At 46.5% G+C, this 18,040-nt stretch overlaps 1 protein-coding gene across 17 annotated transcripts in view; it reads left to right on the top strand.

The window, feature by feature from the left end:
* LOC135914190 (gastrula zinc finger protein XlCGF52.1-like) overlaps positions 1-18,040 on the top strand; it is a 200,387-nt gene that overhangs the window by 128,172 nt on the left and 54,175 nt on the right. For 9 of the 17 annotated variants that reach the window (XR_011512877.1, XM_070535977.1, XM_070535976.1 and 6 more), the window contains one exon: positions 17,764-17,853. The exons of 4 other annotated variants lie outside the window; for them this stretch is intronic. Coding sequence is in view for 8 of the 13 variants with exons in the window: in XM_070535977.1 (XP_070392078.1) it covers positions 17,764-17,853 (90 nt within the window). In the remaining 5 variants the exon portion in view is untranslated. Of the gene's footprint in view, positions 1-2,740; positions 2,820-13,477; positions 13,711-15,154; positions 15,404-17,763; positions 17,973-18,040 lie in introns of all 17 variants that reach the window. 4 more of the 17 variants (XR_011512881.1, XR_011512876.1, XR_011512882.1 and 1 more) reach the window with 3 other exon arrangements.

Raw genomic sequence — 18,040 nt, 5'->3', positions numbered from 1 at the left:
ATGGCAAGCACAAAGCCAACAAAGCCTACAGCATCGTCATTGCATGCGCCAATCACTGCTTCTTGGTCACGTGATTTTACCGTGAGTACTATGTCTTAGAATAGATGGCACTAAAAACCTTCAGTGTGTTTGGTGTGCGAGCTTGCGAAAATTGCTCCCAGAGGCCGCCACACTGCTGCAGGCGCTGTGCAGAAGCACGGCCGGACTCTAGCCGAGCCGAGCCAGGCCAAGCCTCGAGCATACAAAGCGCGAGTCGCCGCGTCTTTAGTCCGCCGTGCCTGTCGTTTCGCTCGATGTTACTTTCAGTAGCTCTGCCCACCCGCTTCAAAGGACTGGCTCTGATGTTATCATCATACAGAAGACGTTTCTGGGATCGTATTATCCAAACCGACGTGGAAATACGATCGTATTAGCCGTACAAAAATGCATTTACCTCTATAGGGCATCGGCCGGGAACGAAAAAAAAACGTATTGTGCCGAAAAACGTATTTAGCCGAATCGTATCAACGAGATTTCACTGTATTCTGATTTGCGTGAGTATCGCAACAAGTATTGTGTGACTGCAGAGCCAAAGCTTAAAGCAGTGACCATGGTCTTAATGTGTTTGACGAGGGCTGACCTGTTGTGGTTGTGTGAAGAGCTCGAGGTAGACGTAGAGAAGGACTTGACGGAAGCAGAAATTCGGAAAACCATTCTCGCAAGTAGCAATGATTTGAAAATAATCGAAAACCTAGGTAACCGAATTCTAAGAAAAAAACAGGAACAGGAATCAATTAAGCAAGAATGCCAAGAGTGCGAGCGAAAACGTCAAGAGCGTGAGCAAAAACGGAAGGAAGTTGAAAAAGAAATTGCAGCAGTAAAGAAACAGATCGAGTATTTGCAGCAGTTAAGCGCACGAAGTCCTCAGCGGCTTGAGAAATCTGTAGGCTGGACGCAGCGAAAGTGGGAAGTAGATAGCAGATTTTGCTCAAAAGCTGAGGCAAGTAGTAGCACCTGTGAGAGTAGCAGCACGTTCACAGGTGAACTCGAAGTGCTAGCAGCTAACGAAGCCTTAGTAGCAACAGAGGCCGTTAAAGGCCAGAGTGAGAGCGACGAGGTGCTGTGCCAACAGAGGACTGTAGAGACAGCTAGGCCAGCTGTGAACAAATTGGCACAGTTACCGCGCGTGTGCTTCGCATCTCATGGTAGCGAGGTCGTTAGCGAGGTACAGAATGCTGCGGACTTGACAGACGCGAGCACCCATGTCAAGTCAGATCTGCGTGTCGAAGTAAAGTGCGAGCTGGACGATGCAGTTGAGAGTAGTTCTCAGGATGGCGAGCCCCGTAGCTCAAGGGAAGACCACTGCATGGTTCAGAGATCGGTGCAGCTCTCCGCCAGTCTAGGTCATCACGACAGCAATGATTTAGTTAAGGATCATTCAGACTGTGCGGGTAAGAGACTGATCCGGGCCGACGAAATGTGTAACGGCCAGCATGAGGCGTGAGAAGGCGACATGAAAGCGAGAACAAAGAGAAAGCGCCGCAGAAAGAAGCGCGGTAAAAATCGGGCAGCCGTAGATAAGGCAGCGCAACCAAAAAGGTCACGAGGCGCGAAAACCCAAGGCGCGGGGAGAAGAAAGGTGCGGTCGTCGTTGACGATGTTGACGCACCCAACAGGTTCGAGCCACCGGTAAAATGGAGACCGAGAAGCATGTTCTGCATGGACGCGGACAAAGGGCACGGGGCAGTTACATTCCTCGTCGTTCCATAGTTCTTTTCGAAGCTCAGCGTGCAGTACGAAGAAGCGCAAGGTGGCAAGACGAGACCAGGTGGGAAGTAGCGACACGGTCAATCGAGGTCCTGATGAAAGCGGGGCTTAGGGACGCAAATTGGCAGGAGACTGTAACGTCTTGGAGGAGCTGATGGTGAGTCAGCCCTTTTGTTGTTCCTCGGTAGCCAGAGTAGCTTTCGGACCGCAACCCCCTCGAGTACGGCTCAAAGTATGAGTCAGTCATAAACATTTGAAACGGGAGGCAAAGGCAACTTCCGTAGAAGTGAAACATGTTGTTTTGTTTTATTTTGAGAATCGGATAATTTTCGTGATTTAAGTTTCTTTCAATATGTAAAAGTATGAGCTTTTTTTGTGTTTTGTTAGAGATGCTTGAGATTTGAAAGATGCGTTTTTGTAAACAGGTAGTATCGCGAGTTGTTAGTTAATGAGTAGATAGGCTTTCCTTTTTGTGTGTGAGTAACCTGAGTGTCAAGGTTATCGGTGAGAAACCTATCGTAGCGCGCGTGTGTTTTGATGATTTGTGGTGTTTTATGGCGCAAGGGCGCCATGACAAAGGTGATGTTAACGGTGTATTGTGAATGGTGTAGATAATGAATTTCTCATGGTATATGTGACGTGGCTGTAAAAAGGCCTAAAATCTGTTGCTGTGGATGGCGTAGAATATATAGTTGCTAAAATAATGACACTAAGTAGTGCTGTGGGCTATGGTAATGGGGTTTAGTTAAAAGCATGACGCAATAAAACAAAACATTGACACTTCAGCTTCAAGAAAGCCTTTGAGTACAGGGGCTGTTATACGTGCGCTAAAAATGCCCTGGCCAAATGATTTCCAGAGTGTCTGTTTCAGCTAAAAACTCTAAAACTAGTTTCGGATTAAAAAGTGGTTCATTGCTGAGAAAAAGTTTCGGCTGAAGAATATTTTAACGATATGCAGAAATGAAATACCTTTTTCTCTGTGCTTCTATTGCAGGGCATTGAATAAGACCGTGCAGGATTGTGAGATTTTGGCCACACTTACCACAAGTGGGAGGATACCCCCCAGTCAAGAGGTAAGAGTGAGTGCCGTAAGTGCGCCCTATTCTTAATCGGCAAAGAAGCACTTCGTTATATCGTGATCTCTCTGATACCCAATATCCTAATTTGGGTTTTATCAAGTGCAGTTTATTTGATATCTGAGCATTCCATTGTAGCTGCCAGTGTATTTTCATCTTGTGACCTAAGTATGCTTTAAGATCTGTGGCTGGGATGGGTATGTTTATGTCCGTGTCACTAAAAGCTACTGAAGTAGCTTTCTCGTCAGCAGCTTCGTTGCCTTTTATACCACTGTGGCCAGGTACCCAGCATAGGATGATCATTTGTTTAGCACTATAAGCTGAGCATAGCGATGTAGGCAGTTCATTAAAGACAGTGTTTTTATGTATACATATATTCATTAGGGCTCGGACTACACTCAATGAGTCTGTGAACACAATAGCCCTAGTCAGATTTGTTTGCTTGATGTGCTTTACTGAAGAGAGTATTGCATACGCTTCCGCTGTAAAAATACATGTATGTGGGTTGAGTGCACCGGATATTAAAAATGCTGGTCCTAGTGCTGTGTAAGCAACACCAGAAGAGGCAACCGTGTAAAATTCAGCACAAGAATACTTCTCCTGAAGCTCAAGAAAATGTGAGCGTATGTGTGCCTCAGGTGCTCGTTTTGACATTTCTGCAAACGACACGTCACATTCGATAGTCTTCCACTCCCAAGGCGGTGGAAGGCGCGTAGTTGCCATTATGACATTCTCTACAATCGATGCGCCCGTTTCTTCAGACAGTGCTTCCAATCGAAGGGACAGAGGAGGTCTAGTGCCTGGGCGGTTACGGAAACGCCTAGCTGTAGACAGGTCGTGAATAACTGAATGACATAGATGATGGAAATCTGATTTCACTTTGAGGGCGTAAGAAAGACTTAAATATGTTCTTTGAAGATGTAGGGACCATTCGTTCGATTCAGCATACAGGCTTTCTATGGGGCTAGTCCTGAACGCACCAGTAGCAAGACGGATACCCAAGTGGTGGACGGCATCGAGCATCTTCAAAGCACTAGGCATGGCAGAGTTATACACAATGGCTCCGTAGTCAAGGCGTGATCATAAAATACTTTTGTACAAGCTCAAGAGGCACCTTCTGTCACTTCCCCAAGATGTGCGGGACAAGAGCTTCAGTAGATTCATTGTCCTCAAGCACTTCAGTTTCAAATATTTTAAGTGTGGAATAAAAGTTAATTTAGAGTCTAAAATGAGGCCTAGAAATTTATGTTAATGACTCACAGATAGCTGTTCTCCATTAAGGTCAATAATGGGCTCCCTTATTACACCTCTCTTATTGGAGAAGAGAATGCATGTACTTTTTTCAGGGTTTAGTTTAAAGCCGTTCTGTTCTGCCCACTTAGACAACTTACCGTATTTACTCGCATAATGATCGCACTCGCGTAATGATCGCACCCCTAAAATTTGTCGTCAAAATTCGATTTTTTTTATTTCTTGCGTAATGATCGCACCCCGAACTTGCCGCAGCGATATGTCGTGTGCTAAGTCTAGCGAATAATGATCGCGCTTACCACCTGTCAAATGCTACGCGAACGACTCTTCAAGATAAGCCAAGCGGCCTGCACGCACTAAACATTCTTAAGTAGATGCCTCATTTCATTACTTTCATCACTTTCCGCACTTCCATGACAAAATGAGGTACAACCAAACTTGCCTTTATTATGGGTTGGCTTTATAATGGCTGATGTCAACAAAAACAATAAAGGCGCATTTCGATTATTTTCATCTGCTTTTGCACTCGTGAGCATGCAACAAATCGCGCGCGGCAATGATAGTAGCCACGTTTACTCTGATACGTTAAAAGTGTACCCTATTCATACGCCGACGCTTGTAACACAGCTAAGATATTCGCCCACCCTTAGCGGAAAGTAGTGAAGACAGATGCCGCAGTTTCCGCAGCATGCCCGTCATGTGTTTCTGTCACTGGCAGCTAAGCGCGCCCACCTATTTCTGTCCCCTCAAAGTGGACATGGCTACGTTATTGCCGCAAACTTGCCGATATTAATGATATTATTCATCACTAATACGGAAGAAACTGTTTCAATGCACGCAATGTACTCACGAGAAGAAAAAAAAATCGCGTTCGGCTCGCTCCGCTAGCCGCCATTTTTGTTTTGGTGTCCCGCACCCGCAATCTCGCATCCCGCAGCAAACGCGGACGAAAAAAAAAATGGAAATTTAACCTGCGTAATGATCGCACCCCTGAATTTGCTTTAATTTTTCTGACAAAAAAAGTGCGATCATTATGCGAGTAAATACGGTATTCAGGCCAAGCTGCACTTGTCACTCGCAAATGCTAAGGTTGCATGACTTGTAACCTATTTGGATATCATTCATGTATACAGAATAGAACATTGTACGTAGTATTATGGTGTGGAGCTAATTCATTTTTACAAGAAATAAAGTACAGCTCAGTACTCCACCTTGTGGCACACCTGTTTCTTGAGTAAATAGACGAGAGAGGACGTTACCGATCCGAACATGAAATGTGCGGTTGCACAGATAACTTTGAATCACCTTTAGCAAGTTGCCTCGAACGCCCATTCCAGCTAGATCACGAAGGATTCCAAAACGCCAAGTAGTATCCTATGCTTTATCCATGTCTAAAAATACTGATAAGAAAAACTGTTTGTGCACAAAGGCATCCCGGATATTTGTCTCGACACGTACAAGTTGATCTGTTGTGGATCTATGTTCCCTGAAGCCGCACTGCAAGGGATCTAGTATCTTGTTACTTTCAAGAAAATGCACCAGGTGACGGTTAGTAATTTTCTCAAAAAATTTGCATAGGCAGCTTGTTAGGGCTATAGGCCTATAGCTGCTGGCCAAAGACGGGTCCTTGCCCTCTTTCAGAATAGGGATTGTGACTGCTCGCCTCAAGGCTGACGGGATGTAGCAGGCAGAAAATATGGCGTTGAAAAGAGAGAGGAGTGTTTTGTGTGCTTTGGGATGTAGGTGTTGAATCATCTCGTAAATTATTCGATCGGTTCCAGGAGCTGATTTATTACAACTATGTAGTGCAGCCTGAAATTCCGCCATATTAAAAGGACAGTTGTAGGATTCATTGCTCTTTCCTTTTAGGTCGAGAGGCAGTCTCTCAGCTTGTTGCTGGTATCTAAGGAATACATCGGAGTAATGCAATGAGCTAGAAATGTTTTCAAAATGTGCCCCTAGTGAGTCAGCTTGGTCCTGAAGAGTATTTCCTTGTGTGTTTACTAATGGTAGAGGATGAGTTTGCCGACCTTTGATTTTATTCACTCTGTTCCATGCTTTTCGTTCGTCAGTATAAGAGTTAATGCTAGAAATATATCTCTGCCAGCTTTCCCTTTGGCCACGGCGCCACGTTCTTCTACCCTCAGACTTTATTTTCTTGAAAATAATCAAATTCTCCCTAGTTGGAGAGTCTCGAAGGTTGTCCCAAGCTTTATTTTGATTTCTATGTGCCTTTTTGCAGTCCTCGTTCCACCATAGAACATGTCGCTTGCAGGACGATCCATTTGTTACGGGGATACATATTAACACCGCATCAACTATGAACGCCATGAAATATGCCACTGCATCTTCGATAGAAAGATTACAGATATCATTCCAAGTCAAATGTGTCATGTCCCTGTATCATGTTCAGTCGGCACAATCGACTTTCCACCGGGAGTCATGTGTAGAGCACTCATCACCTTTTGTTAGTTTTATGACAACGGGGAAATGATCACTCCCGTAGGGATTCCTAATTACGTTCCACTCTAGATGCGGCAAGAGTAAACTCGATGCGATGCTTAAATCAATAGATCAGAATGTTTTGTTTGCGATACTGTAAAATGTAGGTTCTTTCCCATTAAGCAAGCAAGCATCTGTAGTGAGGAGGAAGTTTTCAACTAAGCGTCCTCTGGCATCACAGCGACGGCTTCCCCAAAGGGTGTTGTGTGCATTAAAATCTCCGACAATGTATGGTTCGGGCAGTTCATAGATAAAAGTGTGAAATTCTGTTTTTGAAAGTCGGTAGTTCGGGGGGATGTATACAGAGGTAATTGTGATCAGTTTATTAAACAGTACCGCACAGACTGCAACTGCCTCTAGAGTTGTTTTAAGCTTTAGTTGCCGGCAAGCAACACCCTTATCTACTATTATTGCCACGCCGCCAGACGAGGTGAGGGCGTCGTTGCGGTCTTTTCGATAAACCGTACCCGAGCACACAAGGGTTGGACCCTCCCGCGTGTAGCCGTGCGCGGCTTCGCCGTGTCTGGGGAAAAGGGGATCCTGGGGGTTGAGCCGATGCTGGGTGTTTGGACCTTTAAGGCCCCCCGGCGGAGGCAACACACCCCTTTGGCCTCTGCTTCACATAGACGGCACTCCCGGACTGACCCACCCGGGGGAAATCGGCAGTCGCCTTTTCCTGTCCTCCTCTCCAATCTTCGTCTTTCTCTCCCACTTTTCCATCTTTCCTGTGTTCTCTTCACTTCTTATTACTTCCGTATTTCCTGGCGGCTAGGGTTAACCGTGTGTAATATATCCTCCCTTGGGTATATATATATTAGGTTATAGCGGCGATGCATGGCTGGCGTCTGCAGGTATTCTTCCAACCTTGTAGCGTCCCCTTGTTGGGCTCGGTGGTGGGTGGCCACCATCGCCGCCGAATTTCCCTGCTCTATATGGCAAATAACTTTCCTCCGCTACCTGATCGCTCCCTGAAGAGGGGGCACACCGATGAGACTTTCACTTTCTTTATGCAGCCAAAACAATCTTTCCCAAAATACCACGTTGTACATAGTCAGAACGATAAGAAAACAGTCAGAATGATCTCACCATTTGTTGTAGCTAAATCTCTCACTGAAGCAATTGGCCCAGGCTATAAAGTAACGAAGATGGGAAGTGGCGATCTTCTTCTGGAACTCCGCGACAAAGTGCAGTATGACAAACTGTCGAAAGTTGTAGCATTTGGGGAAATTCCCGTCTCAGTGGGCCCACACAGATCAATGAACACAGTGCGCGGGGTCGTCTCAGAAGATGACCTCCTTGAACTGAGCGAAAGCGAACTGCTTGAAGGATGGCAAGACCAAAACGTAGTCAAAGTTCAAAGAATAACATTGAGGCGAGATGACAAGCAAATTCCTACCAAACACATAATCATTACTTTCGGAACCTGCAACCTACCTGAAACAATAGAAACCGGTTACTGTAAGCTTCGCGTGAGACCGTATATCCCAAATCCACGTCGATGTTTCAAGTGTCAGCGCTTTGGGCATGGGTCACAGAACTGCAAAGGACGTGCTACTTGTGCGAAGTGTAGTTCTTCTGAACACGCTTCGGACATCTGTACATCAACAAACCATTGTGCCAACTGTGAAGGAGACCACCCCGCCTACTCTCGATCATGCCCTACTTGGAAAAAAGAGAAACAAATCATAGAACTGAAAGTAAAACTGAACCTATCATTTCCAGAGGCACGTAAGCGTTTCGCACTCCAAAATCAGTCCAGTCCTTCTTACACCTATGTGGCGCGCCGGGGGGCAGCGCTACATCTTCAGGCGGCCGCGCAAGTCACACGGAGTGTGACGGCGGTTACGCCATCAGCCCCCCTGGTGGGAGCAGCCACGGCTCTTCCGCCCCCTACGACGAAGGGCCAGCAGACCTCCGAGCCTGCCGGTCCCAGGGCCACTGCTCGCGCAGACAGGCCCGAAAAACCCCCGCGCGTGCCCGCTGAGCGGGCGTCATCCAGCGCCTCTGACGAGGCGATGGATGTAACAAAAACTTCTCCGGCGTCTGAGACGCCGAAGGCACGGCGTTGCTCCCTGGAGCGCGCCAACAAAAAAGAAATACCCCGCATCAAGGGGCCTGGAAAGGTCCCTTGAACCAACCTAAGTGATATCTCTTGACACACAGCACATAAACACAAACAAGATGGATACACAAATATTACATTGGAACATGAGAGGCCTGATCCACAACCTCGATGATATCAAAGAACTCTTACACAAATACAATCCAAAGGTGCTGTGTGTTCAGGAGACACATCTTAAATCTACGCAGACAAACTTTCTTATGCAATACGCTATTTTCCGGAAGGACCGAGATGATGCTGTTGCATCGTCCGGTGGTGTAGCAATAATAGTAGACAGAGGCGTTGCTTGTCGGCAACTGCAACTCCGAACTCCTCTTGAGGCAGTTGCTATCCAAGCAGTTCTATTCAATAAACTAGTTATCATCACGTCTGTATATATCCCCCCAAGTTATCAACTCTCTAGCGCAACATTTCAAAGCTTTATTGATGAGCTTCGTCACCCTTACATTGTCGTCGGTGATCTAAACGCACATAGCACACTGTGGGGGGATTCGCGCTGTGATGCGAGAGGACGGCTTATAGAAAACATCCTGTTCACTTCAAGTTCCTGCTTGCTTAACAAGAAAAAGCCAACATTTTACAGCCCTACACATAAAACATTTTCTTCGATAGACCTAAGCATAGCGTCTAGTACCATTGTGCCATATCTCCAGTGGGATGTCATTAATAACCCTTATGGCAGTGATCACTTCCCCATCGTTCTAAACCTTAAAAAACAAAGTGATTGTCATGCACATCTTCCTCGATGGAAAGTCGACTCAGCCGACTGGACAAAGTTTCGCGAACTAACGCAGCTGCCCTGGAATGATATCTCTGAACTTAGCTTAGACGACGCAGTAGCGTACATAACAGCGTTCATTATTGAGGCTGCATCGGTATGCATTCCCCAAACAAATGGTTCGCCCTCGAAACGACGTATCCCATGGTGGAATGAGGAGTGTAGGGAAGCCAGGAAAAAGCAAAACAAGGCTTGGAACCTCCTCCGTAACTTACCAACCACAGAGAATCTGATTAACTTCAAGGCGATCAAGTCGCAAGGTAGAAGAACGCGCCGCCGCGCTAAACGCGAAAGTTGGAAAAACTACATAAACAGCATTAACTCGTATACAGACGAACGAAAAGCCTGGAGCAGGGTTAACAAAATAAAAGGCCGCGAAACTCACCCCTTACCTTTATTGAATACACAAGGAGACACTCTGGAGGATCAGGCAGATTGTCTAGGAGCACATTTCGAGCAAATTTCTAGTGCAGCCCATTACACAGAAACATTCCTAAAATACCAGCGACTAGCAGAACAGCTGCATTTGGGTCGGAAAAGCACATCAAATGAACCATACAATCGTCCATTTAGTATGGCTGAGTTCCAGGCCTCACTGAACTGTTGCAACAAGTCCGCTCCAGGAAGTGACAGAATAGTGTATGAGATGATGAGACACTTACACCCTGAAACCCAAGAAACACTACTGTCACTCTTCAATTCCATGTTCTCTGCCGGCTACATTCCTTCTGCCTGGAAAGAAGCAATCGTGATTCCTATCCTCAAAGAGGGCAAGGACCCTTCCTCATGCAACAGTTACAGGCCCATAGCTCTGACTAGTTGTCTATGCAAACTGTTTGAGAAAATGATTAACCGTCGCCTCATCCATTTTCTTGAGAGCAACAAGATACTCGATCCATTTCAGTGCGGTTTTCGGGAGGGTAGATCCACAACAGATCACCTTGTCCGCATCGAGACAAATATCCGAGATGCCTTTGTCCACAAACAATTTTTTCTATCAGTATTTTTAGATATGGAAAAGGCGTATGATACAACCTGGCGCTATGGAATCCTCCGTGACCTGTCTGAAATGGGAGTTCGAGGCAACTTGCTGAACGTGATTCAGAGTTACCTCTCCAATCGCACGTTCCGTGTTAGAGTTGGTAACGTCTTGTCTCGTCCATTTACGCAAGAGGCTGGTGTTCCACAAGGCGGCGTGCTGAGCTGTACTCTTTTTATTGTCAAAATGAACGCTATCCAGACTGCCATACCACACACTATGTTTTATTCCGTATATGTGGATGACATCCAGATAGGTTTCAAATCATGTAACTTAAGTATCTGCGAGCGACAAGTACAGCTTTGTATAAATAAATTATCTAAGTGGGCGGACCAGAACGGTTTCAAACTAAACCCACAAAAAAGTACATGCGTCCTATTTTCTAACAAGAGAGGCATAATTGCGGACCCCACAATAGATCTAAATGGAGAACGGCTATCTGTGAGCCATGAACACAAATTTCTAGGAATCCTTTTAGACAGTAAGCTAACTTTTGTACCACACTTGAAGTATCTGAAATCAAAGTGCCTCAAGTCTATGAACTTGCTGAAGCTCTTGTCACGTACATCTTGGGGAAGCGACAGGCGGTGCCTTTTAAAGCTCTACAAAAGTCTAATATTAACTCGCCTTGACTACGGAGCAATAGTCTACAATTCTGCCGGACCTAGTGCTCTGAAAATGCTTGATCCCATTCACCACTTAGGTATCCGCCTTGCTACAGGCGCCTTTAGGACTAGCCCTGTGCAAAGCCTCTACGTCGAGTCAAACGAATGGTCGTTGCACTACCAAAGGACATATTTAACTTTCTCCTATGCCCTTAAAGTTAGGTCAGATGTTAAACATCCTTGTCATTTCACTATATGTGACTTGTCCACTGCTAGGCTGTTTCGTAACCGCCCAGCCACTAGGCCTCCTCTGTCCCTCCGGTTGGAAGCACTATCAGAAAAAACAGGGGTCCCTCTTTTACACAATGACTTAATGGCTCCTACATGGCTTCCACCGCCTTGGGAGTGGCAGACTATCCAATGCGACATCTCTTTCTTAGAAATATCGAAACGAGCCCCGGAGGCACACATATATTCGCATTTTATAGAACTCAAGGAAAAGTACTCATGTGATGAATTTTACACAGATGCTTTGAAGTCTCCAACTGGTGTTGCTTACGCAGCTCTGGGACCCTCACTTTCAACATCTGGACCACTAAACCCACACACCAGTATCTTTACAGCGGAAGCATACGCCATACTTAAGGCTATTCAACACATACAGCTAAAAAATATCGCTAAGGCTGTTGTATTTACAGACTCATTAAGTGTAGTGAGAGCCCTAATTAGCTTACAAAAGCATAAGAACTCGGTTTTTAATGAGCTGTATAGCTTGTTATGTTCCACATATATGTGCAATCAATCGATTATAATATGCTGGGTACCTGGTCACAAAGGTATAAAAGGCAACGAAGCTGCTGACGAAAGTGCTAGGTCAGTAATTTTTAGCGATGCAGATTCAAATATCTCCATCCCTGCCACAGACCTAAAACCCTTTCTACGCAGTAAATTGAGGAATCACTGGCAGGGCGAATGGGATACACAAAAAATGAATAAGCTTCATATAATAAAGCCAAAACTGGGGAACTGGATAAATGGGAAAATAGCAAGGTACAAGGAAGTACTTCTCTGCCGATTAAGGATAGGCCACACATACGGCACCCACTCTCATCTCTTGACTGGGGGCGATCCTCCAACTTGTGCTAAGTGCGGCTATAATCTCACTGTCCTCCATGCTCTTATTGAGTGCCCTGCAAGAGAAACAGAGAGGAAAAAGTATTTCCCTGCTGCATATCGCGAGAATTTACCCCTTCACCCTGCATTTTTTCTTAGCGATGAACCTCTTTTTAACCTGCAAACAGTCTTAGAGTTTTTAGCCGAAACGGACACACTGAAAATGATCTGGCCAGGTAACTTTTAAGCACACGACTAACAGCCCTGCATTCAAGGGCTCTCTTGAAACTCTCTTGTCAGTGTTAAGTTTTATTGCATCATGTTTTAACGAAAGTCCATTGCCATAGCCCATATCACACCCTAGTCATCATCATTATTTTAGCACCTATGTATTCTACTCCACTTACCGCGGAAGTTTTAGGCCCTTTTACAGCCATATCTCACCTACCATGATGAGTTCATTATGCACGTCACCCACAACACATCGTCAACATTACCACCTGTCATGGCGCTCTTTGGCCAAACCTGGCCCTTGCGCCATTAAACACCACTCATCATCATCATCATCTTTTCGATAAACAGTATACTGCCAGAGAAAGTTCGTGCGTGAAGGATTAAGATGTGTTTCTTGGACACACAGCACCTTTGGACTGTACTTATGTAAGAGTTCCTTAATGTCGTCTAGGTTGTGGAGTAAACCCCTGACGTTCCATTGTATTATCTGTGTATCCATAATGTATGTGTTTTGTGCTGTGTGTCTAAGAAATATGGATTAGATTATCTCACGAGACCTTTCCAGGCCCCGTGAAACGAGATCTCTCGATCTTCCGGGCGCGCTCGAGGGAGCTGCGCCGTTCCTTCGGCGTCTGAGACGCCGAATTTGTATTTGTATCCATCACCTCGTCTGAGGCGGTGGATAGTGCCTGCGCAGCGGGCACGTTCGCGGGGGCGGTGGGCCTATCTGCACGCGCAGTGGCCTTGGGCCCAACAGGCCCGAAGGTCTGCTGGGGGCCGGTACAGCGCTGGCGTTTCCAGCCGGGGGCGGGGGGGGGGGGGGCTGATGGCGTGACCGCCGTCACACTCCGTGTGACTTGGGCGGCTGCCAAAGGATGTAGCGCTGCCCCCCGACGTGCCACATCGGTGTAGGCTGGACTAGATTGATTGATGGAGAAGCGTTTGCGCGCCTCTTGGAAGGAAAGGTTCATTTTTACTTTGATTTCGATTATTTGTTTTTCTTTTTTCCAGGATGGACAAGAATGAGAGTATGCGAGGTGATACATCCCCTTCACAGTTAGCGCAACGGATGGTGGATTTGCAAGTGTCGGACGAGTGCTCATTTAATGCACATTTTGCACAAGTAGTGCGCCCTCGGCAGCTTTGCGAACCGTGCCCGAACCGCTGACACTTGAAGCATCGGCGTGGGTTAGGAATGTATGGCCTTACACGGAGTTTGCAGTATCCTGTTTCTATTGAGTCTGGTAAGTTGCTAGTTCCAAAAGTGATGATTATGTGCCTAGATGGTATTTCTTTGTCAACTCGCCTTATTTTTATCCTTTGTACCTTGACGACGTTCTGCTCTTGCCATCCTTCTAATAATTCGCTTTCGGTAAGTTAGAGAAGGTCATCTTGCGAGATCACACCGCGCACTGTGTTCATCGACCTGTGTGGGCCTACAGAAACGGGAATGTCCCCAAATGCTACAAGTTTTGACAGTTTGTCATACTGTGGCTTGTTGCGAACTTCGAGTAGAAGATCGCCACTTCCCATCTTCGTTACTTTATAACCTGGGCCTATTGCTTCTGTGATAGATTTGGCAACTAGAAATGGTGATATCATTCGGACTGTCTTCATTTCGTGCTTACTGTGGACAATGTGGTATTTAGGAAAGGAGACTTTCGGTTGCATAAAAAAGTTGAATTGTTCATTGGTGCGCCCCCTCTTCAGGGAGTGATCAGGCAGTGGGGGAAAAGCGTTTGCCATACAAAGTTTCGTAATTCGGCAGCGATGGTGGCCACCCACCACCGAGCCCAACAAGGGGACGCTACAAGGTCGGGAAAGTACCTGCAGACGCCAGCCATGCATCGCCACTATAACCTACTATAAGTACCCAAGGTTGGATAATTACACCAGGATAACCCTTGCCGCCAGGAAATACGGAAGTAAAAGAAGTGAAGAGAAGACAGGAAAGATGGAAAAGTGGGAGAGAAAGACAAAGATTGGAGAGGAGGACTGGAAAAGGCGACTGCCGATTGCCCCCGGGTGGGTCAGTCCGGGGTTGCCATCTACGTGAAGCAGAGGCCAAAGAGGTTTGTTGCCTCCGCCGAGGGGCCTTAAAGGTCCGAACACCCGGCATCGGCTCAACCTCCAGGATCCCCCTTTCCTCGGACACGGCTACACACGGAAGGGTCCAACCCTTGTGTGCTCGGGTACGTGATGTCGCAACACACTAAATGCCTGCTGACGTAGACGCCCCTGCGGCGTGCGTGTGTTTTAGTTAACCTTTTTTTTTAATAAGCGTTTTTTTTATTTTCTAAGGTTAACCGCGTAGGTTTTCAGTAAGTGCGTGATTTGCACTGAGAAGAGCTCCTAGTTCCTTTAGCGCATGTCCTGTGCGAGCAGAAGGAAGCGGAAGGTTTATGACTGGGTAGCTCGTGTGTGTCGAGGGCAGCCGTATTCTGACTTCTCTAGTACGCGTGCGTAGAGCTAGTTAGTAGAAGACACATTTGTTTAAAGGTTCCTCTGTGTTGCGTAAGTTACGCAAATTTGGTTGTTTGTTAAAAGAACGTGTCTTGTGTGGATTAAAGAAACAACTGTGAGTAAGCGTCGCAAATGGCGTTTCAACTCAGCAAATCCTTAGTGTTTGCACAGTTAAAATATTCCTTCAAATACCTCTAGTGGTGACGGGAAGAACTTGTCGGCCAGCTGCAGGCTGGCACTCTCCTCCATGGTCCGTTCCATTTGTGGGCTGTGGCTGCGTTCGCCTGGCGGGGATGTGTTGCTGCTCTGGACTGACATTTGCAGAGTGCTGGTTATGCACTTGTCCCTGCATATGTTGCTCGGAACAGTCACCACCAGCAGCAGCAGCAGCTGCAGCAGCCGAGGTCTCTGGAGGATCCGGCTCCTACATATTGAGGAGCAGCCGGGGATTGTGGTTCTAACGTGTAAAGAAAGGTAGGGACAAAAATGTAGCAGCCTTCCTAGGAGCTGCTTTTCATTCGCACAGATAAGCAATGTATATCGACTGTTAATTCTTACAAGCCTCAGCATTTGCACAATTAGGTGAGCCCACATTAAAATCAGTGTTATTATTGTTGGCAATCATTGCCCTTCGCTTTGCGAACTCCTGGCATGGTTTACTTTCAGTTATTAAGCATGCTAAGTTCCCTTCAAAGGAACTCACGGAACTAAATTATTTATCGGGCTTAAGTCCTAAGCTGAAGCCTGGCCTGGATCTAAGTGTTCAAGGCCTAGCCCGTCCTGGGCGCGCCTTCACAGTAAAGTATCAGGCAAATCGCTCATATATGACCAATAGATCTCTATTCTGTCAATCGAGAACTCGTGCCAAAGAGCTCCAGTCGCAGTAACGCTTGGATAATTTTAACGCAAAATGAAGTGATGAGGCATGTTCACTGGGTCGAATTCTTGAACAGCAATCTAGCGGGCGCTCACAGATATCCTAGAATCGGTAAAATTTCCTTGAAGCCAGTGGAATACCTTCTCTATTGAACACAATTTAACTGATCGAGTGTGCAGCTGAACTCAGCGCTTTTCAATAGAGAATAAAAAGAAAAAGGGAATCGACCTCGGCTGCATCAGCAAGGAGCAACGCGTGAGTGCGGCTTTTCATTCCTGCTGCTGTATCATCGCGAAATCACTCATCCAAGGCCAGCCGCGTAGCACTGACTGTGATCGACTCGGTTTAGAAAGACTGCATAAGGTTTCATGTCAATTGCATTTCAATGTTTGTGTTGTTTTATTTACGAGCCATTCTCGAAAGCAAGCGAACTGAAAAATTCAACGCAATTTGATCTGCCAATTTTTGCGCGGGTTATGTTTGAAGGCTAACAGCCAAAGCAACAAAACAATAAGGACGTTCACGGTAATGATGAGTGAAGTGAGCTTTAAAGACTTTCAATATGAAAGGCTGACGCACTCAACTGCTCTGATTTATTGAACTTATTTACAGTGCATAGAATACCCGCAACAATTACCACTCATAAGCGCTTTTATATTTCAGCAGAGAAAATCGAAAGCGACAACATGCAAGGTTAGACGCACGCATGGTAATACTTACCATGTGTTGATTCAGTTTTGCAACTTGGGTCGGCAGCCCTGCTAGGATTACTGCTGTAGCCAGTCACTTCCTGCAACAACGTCGCACCTTCCCGTGGATTTGTTAGGGACACGGAAGCTGAACAGTCCGGTGTTGGGGGGTCATTTTCTGTTCATGATACCCCCACTTCTTGGGGGTTATCCTCGGCTCATAATTGATTGTCCAGACGTAGTCGGAGAGGTCTTGGAGAATTTGTTCCTTCTCCACGTATTGCTCTTGAGTACCAGACCTGATTAATGTGAAAAGAGCATGCACGTCAATTAATGACTGCCTATCAGTTTGCCCGGCATTTTAGTTGTGCAGAAATAAAACTCGCCTTTTAAGGTTCTTGGCATCCTGCTGTCGCCAATCTCCGATTAGTAAATCCACGCAGTCTTTTGCTCCGCACACTGTAAGTTCACGGCCCACCACATGTTTCACAATGCGCACAACTTCGATCCATTTATGCTCATTTCTAAACGGCCTCGTCGCTGCCACCTCACGCAAAAGACAAGTCTTCCTCAGCTGTGAAGAATGTCTGTGCCTTCTTAACTTGTAAACGGGCCTGAGCTGTGGTCGCCATCGACAACGCAGCTGCGCCGATGCTTGTGTTGATGGCTGCCATTTTTAATACCCATACATGCCCGCGAGCTGCCTATCGCTCTGCTGGAGAGGGCTTCCCAGCGGGCATAAGCTTTGCTCCGTAAAAATGCTGGCCAGCCCAGCGACGTGCGCAGTGGCGTCTGCACTCGTCCATTCCGCTGGCCGTAAAAACGCTCAAGCTAAATCTCTAGTAGTACCGCAAACGTCTAGTCGATGCTTCGCTCGCGACGTCCATTTAAGGATGGTCGCTGTATGTCCGGTGGATCTCTGTGCTCGGCTCCAGATATACGGACCTATATTAGATATCCATCGGACAATGCATGCCGTCCGGGATCTGGCTAAAAAGGCATCCAGGGGTGCCGAAACGCATTGCCAAGCCGATGGTGCAGGATTCGCAGGGGTAGAATGCAATAATCCGCAGCTGCGATTGAAAATCCACAGAGCCAATGCGCTGTGCGTCCTTTCTGGTCACGCGCTCACAGCGCCCGCCTTCAGAGGAAGCCCAGTCATGTTGAGCAGTGTTGACACGTGTGTAGACAACTGTACATGGCATCTGTGTACACGCAATACGTCAGCCCATTTGCCACTGTCTGAAATCATTGTTTTGCTTTTACAGGTGGTCTTGGAGCCCGAGCTTCAGTTTTTCGACGTCGTGGCAAGCTTGCCTGGCTCTGTCCATGACAGTGAAATTTTTACTAACAGCAGAGTAAGTGTCATGCATGAGCTGAAGGCGGTAACTGGCACCCTCCTTGGCGATCAATGTTAAGGATATTGACCCTGTTTGATGACCCCACTGAGGAACCCTCGAACAACTGCAGAGAAAAGGTTAGGAAGAAAGAATTTTGCTCAAGCAATGTGAATAAAAAATAAGCAAGAAGTCATTATTTTGCTGT

The sequence above is a fragment of the Dermacentor albipictus genome, chromosome 3, assembly GCF_038994185.2.
Source record: "Dermacentor albipictus isolate Rhodes 1998 colony chromosome 3, USDA_Dalb.pri_finalv2, whole genome shotgun sequence".
Taxonomy (NCBI): domain Eukaryota; kingdom Metazoa; phylum Arthropoda; class Arachnida; order Ixodida; family Ixodidae; genus Dermacentor; species Dermacentor albipictus.
Note: the sequence above shows the minus strand (reverse complement) of the source record. Positions and strands in the feature narration are given on the sequence as shown.